The following is a 10,169-nucleotide window of genomic DNA, read 5'->3' as shown; positions in this document are numbered from 1 at the left end:
CGCGAGTTTATTTAAATATTTCTGTTTACACCACGCCTCTGGATTTGGCAACCTTTGCTTTCCGCAGACCTCCGCTCGGTGGCGATCAGCTCGGCTCCTCTCTGAGACCATCCCCTACAGCAGCGAGAAGAAGCGAGTCCTGTCGATGACCAGCGACGTTCCTGCACTGGCATTAAAATGCCCCTGACAGCGCTTCCCTTGGTGATCTTTCTGAGTCTTTCCGAAGTTACAGGTGAGACTGAAATGTTTCCTTCTGTCCGTGTCGGTTTTAATGTTTACCGTATGAATACAACACATTTGGAAACCGGGATGGGCTTTAACAGAAGTTTATAGTTGCTACGCAACACAAAGGATAATGCTTGAAGGTGTCCTGTATTGGAATAATGATACAGTGCTGACCTTTGCACTTAACTATCCTAGCGAGGAGAAACGCAGGAAAACGGTTATCCTTTTCTGCTGTTAATATTTTGTGTCAAATTATTAGCACATCTTTGGGTAAGATTTCTTGTAACGCAGCCTTGGTCCAAAGACTAACAACCAGTGAGGTTCAGCCAAAGTACTTACTTTTCCTCCAATTATTAACTGGGAATGCAAGTCAGCAACAGTCTTCATTTCTCTTCAGTCTTCAACAAAGTAAAGCAAGGCAGTTCCGAAGCACATTGTCGGTCAATATTAGATATTTGGCTCCGTAAGGATTGCTGACCAAATGTTTTGTCAAAGAAGAGGCTTTAAGGATTGTTTTAAAAGGATAGGGTGCCACATATGAGAATTTCACAGTTCAGGAACTAAACAGCTGAAAGCACAGTGGCTGTTTAAAATCAAGGATGCAGAAGAAGCTAGAATTAAGGTCCAGAGCGTTTTCTGTGGCAGGAGTAGGTTCCAGAGAAAAGGAGGGGTCAGACTCTGGACAGATTTGAAAACAATCAAGGGAAGTTTTGAATAGAAGTTTTTGCTGGGTTTTGTGTTAATCAGTGAGCACTGGACTGATGCCTTGGGCTAGACCCTGTGCCAGTTAGGATGTAGGCAACAAAGTTTTGAGAGTGCTTAGTTTTTGGAAAGTGAGAGATGAAATGCCAGGCGGAAAGTGTAAATTGCAGGAAACCAAGAAATGTTAAGTTTAATATAACTTTAAACATTTAACAATAATTACAATCTCACATGAGCCCAGATTCCCAAAAACTGTACTTGCATAATATATTTATTAAAATTTTACATCATAGTCTTGTAATATTTTTCCAGATTCCCTTTTCTTTAAAATGCATTTGTACTATTACTTCCATTTGTGTTAGCCTTTTCTTTTAATTTGACACTGTATCATAAGCAGACTTGGGCCCCATACGAAGAAGGATGTGTTGGCCTGGAAGGGGTTCCAGAAAATGTTTACCCGACTGATCCTGGGGATAAAGGGTTTGTCATATGTAATACAGTTGAGGAATCTAGGTCTGTACTTGATGGAGTTTAGAAGGTTGAGGAGGTGATCACATTGAAAATTACAGAATACTGAGAGGCCTGGATGGAGTGGATATGAAGAAGATGTTTCCACTAGCAGTACAGACTAGGAGCCAAGCGCTCAGCCTCAGAGTGAAAGGATGGCCCTTTAGAACAGAGATGAGGCAGAATTTCTTCAACCAGATGGTAGCTAATCTGGGGAACTCATTGTCGCAAAGGGCTGTGGATGCCAAGTCATTGACTGTATTTAAGACAGAGATTCTTGATTGGGAAGGGGATTAAGGGTTATATTGAGAAAGTAGGGGAATGGGGTTGAAAAACGTATAAGCCATGCTTGATTGGTGGAGCAGTATCAATGGATCAAACAGCCTGATTCTGCTCATATATTTGATTATATCAGGCATAGGTAACTGAAGCAAACCGGTGGTTTGTCTGTTAGGGTTAGATACTGTTCTGCACCAAATTGTTTGACTGCCTCTCACTCTTTGTAAGTTTACCTGCAATGAATGAGTTTAGAACCTTTTTTTCATCCTTTCTCTCAATTTTCAAGTGAATATTTGATCATATTGTGGACACTGTTCAGATGACATGTCATTACTGTCTGATTGTTGACTAATTCTGGCTTGGTATTCACACTAGACCGAAGATGATTTGTTCCTTTGTCATTTCTAAAGTGTATTGGCCTGGATTTTAAACAGTGGAAACCACAGTGAAACTATTTGTGCTAGCCATTAGTAAACAATAAATTGGACAGCAATTTCTAGTAACTGCCCACGAGCAATTAAACATGAAACTTTGCTGTCTGAAACAAAAACCGAGCATGCTGGAACTACACAGAAAGCTTATCAGCATCAGTAGAGAGAGAAACCTTAGCTGCCTTTCTCTCTCATGATAGATACCGCCAGGTCTGCTCAGTATTTCCAGCATTAGGGCCATAGAGATATACAGCATGGAAACAGAATCTCTGCTCCAACTTATCCATGCCTACCAAATATCCTAAATTAATCTATTCCCATTTTCCAGCATTTTAGCCATATCCCTCTAAATCCTCCCTATTCATTTACCCTTTTAACTGTTGTAATTGCTGCCTTTTAAATGTTGTAATTGTACCAGCCTCCTCCACTTCCTTTGGCAGGTCATTCCATACACTCACCACCTCGGCAGGTCCCCAAGGCCCCTTTTATATCTTTTCCCTCTCACCTTAAATCTCTGCCCTCTAATTTTGGACTCCCCTACTCTGGGAAAAAGACCTTGACTATTTACCTTATCCATGCCTCTCATGATTTTATAAACCTCCATAAAGTCAACCCTCAACCTCTGACACTCCAGGGAAAATAGCCCCAGCCTACAGCTCAAACCCTCCAACCCTGGCAACATCCTTGTCAATCTTTTCTCTGCCCTTTCAAGTTTAACAACATCTTTCCTATCATTTTCAATGTCTATTTCAGAATTGCAGTGTCCAGAGGATTTTATTTTTAAATGTTGCTCTCCAAATGGGCTTTCTCCTGACTATGTAGAAGTGTAAGTGCAACAAATGGCTATAGTGCAGTCTGTGCTGCTGATCGCTGAGTTTTGAGTAGCGTTACAGAAATCTATCCTGATACATATTAGAAAGATGTTGCCTTTACATCTCTGATTTTCAACTGTTTGTAAAGATTAAAACTCCCCTGCTGTTATCATCTCATTTTTAATTATGTGTTTATGTTTATTCATTCTCCCATGATAGCATATGGTTAAAAAACCTGTCTGCAATTCCTGTGAACAATTTCTATGTTTCGTAGTTCCTTAATTCACCCAAAGTGAATCCAACGCCTGTTCATCCTTATTGAAATTCCTTCTTTGTACTGTTGTAGATCTATCTTTTATCATTACTGCCATTATTTTTCCAATGTCCCTCCCCTTGTATAGATTTTACATGCTCAGATATTACTAGATCTTTCGTCTGTATTTGTGATTTGGCATCACTGGTGTATTCAGGACTTATTTTGAACAAGTCTCCCCACTCTGCCATCGGATCTCATGATGTTGAGATATTAGATTACTTATAGTGTGGAAACAGGCCCTTCCACAGCGGCTCTCCGAAAAGCAACCCACCCAGACCCATTTCCCTTTGACTAATGCACCTAACTCTATGGGCAATTTAGCATGGCCAATTCACCTAACCTGCAAATCTTTCGACTGTGGGAGGACACCAGAGCACGCAGAGGAAACCCATGCAGACAAGGGGAGAATGTGCAAACTCCGCACAGATATTTGCCTGATGCGGGAATTGAACTCGGGTCTCTGGCACTGTGAGGTAGCAGTGCTAACCACTGTGCCACCGTGCCACCACGTTTATTCTTGCAAGAGTTGGCGATGGTCTTCCTGGCGATCGTGGAGGCGGTTGTCTGGGCGGCGATCGCGGAGGCTGCACGGTCGGTGGGGGCAGAAGTGACGCCATGGTTTATCCTCCAATTTTGTTTTATCACACTTTCTGTTTCTGATGGTCTATACATTTCTACATTAGGCATTTAGTATACTCTTACATGGCTCCTGCCTGATTTTTTTCTCAGCTATTATGCACCAGGTTTTTTTTTTAAAAAAGCATCCTTATTACACTCTTGTAAGATAACCAATGTTCAAATCTGTTATTTTCCTTATCTTCACATTTCTATAATTTATATCTATAATCTTAACTTCAACCTCATTGAGTTAAAGTCCTTCCCAGAGGCCTATTTATCCATTTCAGGGTATTGAACTGAATGATCAGTTATGATCGTATTGAATGGTGAAGTTAGCTCCCAGGTCAAAAGGAATGGCCTGCTTCTGCTCATTTATTCTATGTTTCAATGTTTTGGCTCAGTCATTCGTCTAGTCTGGTTCACGCATGCTCATCCTAATAATACTGCTCCTTTCAATCGCATTACTGGTACAGTATCACCTAAAACGGAACCACTGATATCCAACCTGACCTTTTACTGCTCCATCAGTCTATTCTCGATCACCAGATGGAAGGAATTGTCAGCAATGCTATCAGACAGCACGTGATCAGCTATAACCTGCTCACTGACGCTCGGTTTGGGTTCTGTTAGGGCCACTCAGCTCCTGACCCCATTGTAGCCTTGATTTAAACATGGACAAAAGAGCTGAACGTTAGAGGGGAAGAGTGACTATACTTGACATCAAGACAGCATTAGACCAAGTGTGGCATAAAGAAGTCCTAACAAAATTAGAGTAAATGGGAATCAAGAGAAAGCAGGTAAACACTCACTGAAGCTCTTTTGAAAGCACTTTCCAAACTCCTGACCATGACCACAGCCAGTTAGATGGGTAAAGGCAGAAAGTGCATCACCACCTGCAAAATCCCCTCCAAGTCTCGCATTATCCTGACTTGTGGCAATATTACCGTTCCTTCATTGTCAGTGGGTCAAAATCCTAGAACTTCCTTTCTAACAGCACTGTGGGTGTACCTAAAATACATGGACTGTAAAGGCTTAAGAAGCTAGTTCTTCGCCACTTCCTCATGGGCAATTCAGCATTGTCAATGAATACTGGCCTAGCTAGTGATGCCCACAGTCCACAGGCAAATGAAATAAACTCTCATCGGCACTTAGTCAGTCTGCTGCGTAATGGGTTGGAGACAAAAAAACTGCAGATGCTGGAATCCAAAGTAGACAAGCAGGAGGCTGAAAGAACACAGCAAGGCAGGCAGCATCAGGAGGTGGAGAAGTCAACATTTTGGGTGTAACCCTTCTTCATGACTGGGGATGGGTGTAAGAGGAGCTTCAGATAAAGATGATAGGGGTTAGGGTGGTGACGTGTGGATTAATGAACACAGGTAGAGAGTATGACCTGACTGATCGATGGGAGGAATGAATCCAGTTGGTAGGTAGAAGGAAGGGTTAATGAGAGGAATGGAAGGTAGGGGGAGGGGCTGGGGAGGGAGTCAGGTGATTGGAAGGGAGGTTATTTGAAATGAGAGAACTCAATGTTGAGTCCTCTGGGCTGTAGGCAGCCCAGTCAGCAGTGGTTAGCACTGCTGTCTCACAGCACCAGGGACCTGGGTTTGATTCCATCCTTGGGCAAGTGTCTGTGCAGAGTTTGCACATTCTCCCTATGACTGTGTGGGCTTCCTCCAGGTGCTCCAGTTTCCTCCCACAGTCCAAATGTGTACAGGTTAGGTGGATTGGCCATGCTAAATTTCCTCATAGTGTCCAGGGATGTGCAGGCTCGGTGGGTTAGCCATGGGAAATGCAGGGTTACAGGAATAGGCGGATGGGTCTGGAAAGGATGTTATTCAGTGGGTTGACGCAGAGTCAATGGGCCGAATTGCCTCCTTTCTCACTGCAGAGATTAATCAATTCTAAAATGTTGGGAAATGTTCCCGATAGTGGGACAGCACCAGGAAGCCTCATTGCTACTTTGCCAGATCCTTACCTCCATTCCCTCTGGGAGAAAGTGAGGACTGCAGATGCTGGAGGTCAGAGCTGAAAATGTGTTGCTGAGAAAGCGCATGAGCCCGAAACGTCGATTCTCCTGCTCCTTGGATGCTGTCAGACCTGCTGCACTTTTCCAGCAACACATTTTCAGCTTCATTCCCTCTGCCCAGGAGTCAGCACAATTCAGTCCTGTGCAGTCCTGTCTCAAAGATTCTGAACTGGAATGACTCATTCACAAAGGCTAGAGTTGATTAATTGATTGAAAACAATGTGCAGGGTTACTGGGAAAGGGCAGGAGAATGGCGTCAAGTCATGATGTTCATTCAGAGAGTCAGTGGAGACATGATGGGCCTTCTGTTGCACTGTAACAATTCTGTGATTCTGTGACTCAAAACATATTCCACAGGATAGCTATGCCCCGGAAGCTTTCACTGTTGACAAGATTATACATTCAGGCATCCTGACACAGTGCCTATGCAGTTGTTACCTTTGCTATTTTTGTTTTTTATTCATGTAGCAGTTAACTATTTATCTTTATTCAATGCTAACAGAATCATTTTTAATATTAAATTTGACACAGCATTACTTAATTTTTTTGGACTAATCTTATAACAATTTGTTAGTTTTTGTTCTTGCCTATCTGTGCGCATTAAAACCACAAATACAGGGTACTAATTGTTGTTTAGTTAAAGCAGGCTGATATGGTTAATATTTAACTGCTAGTTGGTCAGATAACTTTGGGACTGAAAGTATTTTAACCTGTTCTATTGCTGGAGAATTTATTTACATATTCCAAATTGCTATCTGGCTTCAACTTTAAACTAATGTCAGTCATACCAGTAGAGAACTGAAGTATGAAGAGCAACATGTTTACATGTATGCCAAATATTTTTAATAGCAAGATGTGTGTTAAATTCTGGGTCACTGATTAGAATATAAACAGTTAGTCTTTTCACTGACAATAGAGCACCAATGGCTACATATTTTATATAAAGGTACATGCAACAACCTGAGAACATGACACAGGTCAACAGATCTTTGCTCTATTTCTCTCCTCAATATTTATCTCTGCATTATATTTATTCTGAAAATCAAATTTATTCTTAAAAGCAATTTTGTTTCTGCTGCGATTGAACAAACATGATTGGGCATGTCAAAAATACTAAAACAAAGTTCTGGAATAATGGAATTTATTTCAAATTATTTTTGCATTTTCCTTTTCAAACCAAATTGTTTTTGGGTTACTCTAACTATAATGCTGTTTCTGCAGCTCTAACGGCAAATAAAGATCTTTAATGCTTTAACCATAATTATTCTATATTTGACACATTTACTGTAGCATCATTTTATCTAGTAGCTACTGACAGTAATGACATAAATGGTATCAGTGAAAATTTGCATCACCTACACATCATAAGTAATTAATTAAGCATAGAGCACCTTAGAATGACCTGAGTTCATGAAAATTGCTATGTAAGTGCAAGTTGTCAATCAATTCTTGACCCACTCCAATTTGTCAATGGACCAACAGATCCACGTCAGATGCCATATCACTTGCCCTTCACTCCTCCCTAGAACATCTTGACACCAATAACAGCTACGTAAGAATTCTACTCATTGACTACAGTTCAGCTTTCAACACTATTATTCCGTCAAGTTTGATTACTAAACTTAGTGATCCTGGACTAAGCCACACTCTCTGCAACTGGATCCTCAGTTTCCTGACCCACAGGCCACAGTCAGTGAAGGCTGGGGACAATATTTCATCCTCACTAGCAATCAACATTGGAGCCCCCCAGAGGTGCATACTCAGCCCCTACTGTACTCACTGTACACCCAAGACTACGTCGCCAAATATCAGACTAATGCCATTTACAAGTTTGCTGATGACACCACAATAGTCGATTGAATCTCAAATGGCGATGAAACAGATTACAGACTGGATGTGGCAGACCTGGAAAAATGGTGCACTGAGAACAACCTAGCTCTCAATGCCGGCAAAACCAAGGAACTCATTGTTGACTTTCAGCGGATGTTATTCATACCCCTCATATTGACAGCACAGAGGTGGAACAAGTGGAGAGTGTCAAGCTCCTGGGAGTGGTCATCTACAACAAGCTTCTTGGACTCTTCACGTGGATGCACTGGTTACAAAGGTCCAGCAATGTTTCTTCTGCCTCAGGCAGCTGAGAAAATTTGGCATGATGGCGAAAACCCTTGCCAACGTTTATAGGTGTGCAATTGAGAGCATTCTGTCTGAATGTATCACGACCTGGTATGGCAACTGTACCATTCAAGATTGGAGATGGTTACAGAGAGTAGTGAACTCAGCCTGGACAATCACAAAGGCCAACCTCCCATCTGTAGAATCCATCTACCAGGCCCACTGTCAAGGAAAAGCTGCTAGCATTCTCAAAGATCCATCCCACCCTGGCAATGATTTTCTACAACCTCTACCATTGGGGAGAAGGTACTGAAGCCTGAACACAGGCACCAGCCGGTTTCAAAACAGTTTCTACCCTACTGTTGTTAGAATACTGAATGGACTTACAAACTCTTAATATTCAATTGTATGTGTGTTTTTGTTTTTGTTATTTACTCATCTATGCTACTTAACTCTGTGATATGCCTGTATCGCTTGCAAGACAAAGCTTTTCACTGTGCCGCAGTACATGTAACAATACGTTCAAATCAATTCAATTCAATTCAATTTATTAATGTTTACTTACTTGCTCATGAGAATGGAATGATAACTCATCATCAGTCTACAGTCCTTGGTTGGCCAGCCCTTATGATTAGAATTGAAGTTAACATTATAGAATGATGTCAAACAGGTTTATCAGAAGAAACAAAAGTCAACATTGAAGCAATGAATGGAATTCAAGTAAAATCTGAGTAACAAAGAAGTTGTAAAGCAACAAAACATACTTTGAGATCAAACACTTCAAAAATGTTGTAGAACCAGCTCATAGTGACTAAAAATGATGTCCATAAGCACATTTTAAATAGCAATGCAGGGTTGCTGATTGCAACAACTAGCAGTGCTACAGAGGGGAGTAAATCAGCAGTCTGTTCCACAAAGATTTTGATCTCAGTCTTGTTGGGAGATCATTCTCCATAACTGCTATCAACTGGAGAATGGAAACATTGGCAGAGGCATAAGGAGAAGCAATGAGTTTTTGTACTTTCTCAGCCTCATTCACAATGCAGAAAATATATACATGGCAATCTTTTTTATTCATTCACAGGTTGTGGGTGTCACAGGCTGGATCAGCATTTACTGCTTATCCCCAGTTGACGTTGAGAAGGTGGTGGTGAGCTGCTATCTAGAGCCATTGCAGGCTTATTGGTGTAGATAGGCCCAGATTGCCATTAGAGAGGAAGTTCCAGGGTTTTTAGAGAGGTGTGAGAGGAATAGCGATTTTATTTATTCATTCATGGGTTGTGGGCATCGCTGACCAGCATGTATTGCCCATCCTTAATAGCCCAGAAGGCAATTAATTAAGAGTCAAGCACATTGCTGTGAATCTGGAGTCATATGTAGGCCAGACCTGGAAAGAAAGGCAGTTTCCTTCCCTCAAGAATTAGATGGGCTTTTCTAACAATCAGCGATAGATTCATGGTCATCATCAGACTCCACTTTTTTTCAAATTCAAATTTCATCAATTGCTGTGTGGGATATGGAACAGGGTCTTCAGAATATTACCTGGGTCTCTGGCTCAATAGTCTAGCAATAATACCACTAGCCCAATGCCTCCCTAATGTCTTTCAAAGTCAGGACATGCAGATGGTGGTGCCCTCATGCATCTACTGCTTTGTCTGGATAGTGTCAATCTCCTTATGTGTTGTTGGAGCTGCACTCATCCAGGCAAGTGGGGACCATTCCATTACATTCCTGACTTGTGCCCTGTAGGTAGTGGACAGGCTTTGAGAAGTTGAACATTGTGCAGTCATCAGCAAACATTCCACCTTATGATGGAAGGAAAGGTCATTGATGAAGAAGGCAAAGATGGTCGGACCTAGGACACTACTCTGAGGAACATAGGCCTCTTTGATGCAGATATAATGTCTCTGCCTCTAAGCCAGAAATCTGGGTTCAAGTCCCACCTAACCCAGAGGTGTGTTTTAAGATTATCTATCTTGAATTCCTACTGAGATGACTGGCCTCCAACAAACACAACCGTTTCCAATTGTGCCTATAATACTCCACACAGTCAACAATTTTGCCCATGATTCCGTGGACTCCAGTTTTCTTAGAGCTCCTTAAAGTCACACCTCGTCAAACATAGCATTGATGTCAAG

General features: G+C 41.6%; 1 protein-coding gene across 1 annotated transcript in view; it reads left to right on the top strand.

The window, feature by feature from the left end:
• The first annotated feature begins 69 nt into the window (after nucleotides 1-69).
• The window catches only part of LOC132805483 (uncharacterized), a 43,721-nt gene continuing 33,621 nt past the window's right edge, over nucleotides 70-10,169 (top strand). Inside the window, exon 1 of the mRNA XM_060820587.1 lies at nucleotides 70-232. Within this exon, the coding sequence (XP_060676570.1) occupies nucleotides 178-232 (55 nt within the window). The 5' untranslated portion in view covers nucleotides 70-177. The remainder of the gene's footprint in view (nucleotides 233-10,169) is intronic.

This window comes from Hemiscyllium ocellatum, chromosome 3 (genome assembly GCF_020745735.1).
Source record: "Hemiscyllium ocellatum isolate sHemOce1 chromosome 3, sHemOce1.pat.X.cur, whole genome shotgun sequence".
In the NCBI taxonomy this organism is placed as follows: Eukaryota; Metazoa; Chordata; class Chondrichthyes; order Orectolobiformes; family Hemiscylliidae; genus Hemiscyllium; species Hemiscyllium ocellatum.
Note: the sequence above shows the minus strand (reverse complement) of the source record. Positions and strands in the feature narration are given on the sequence as shown.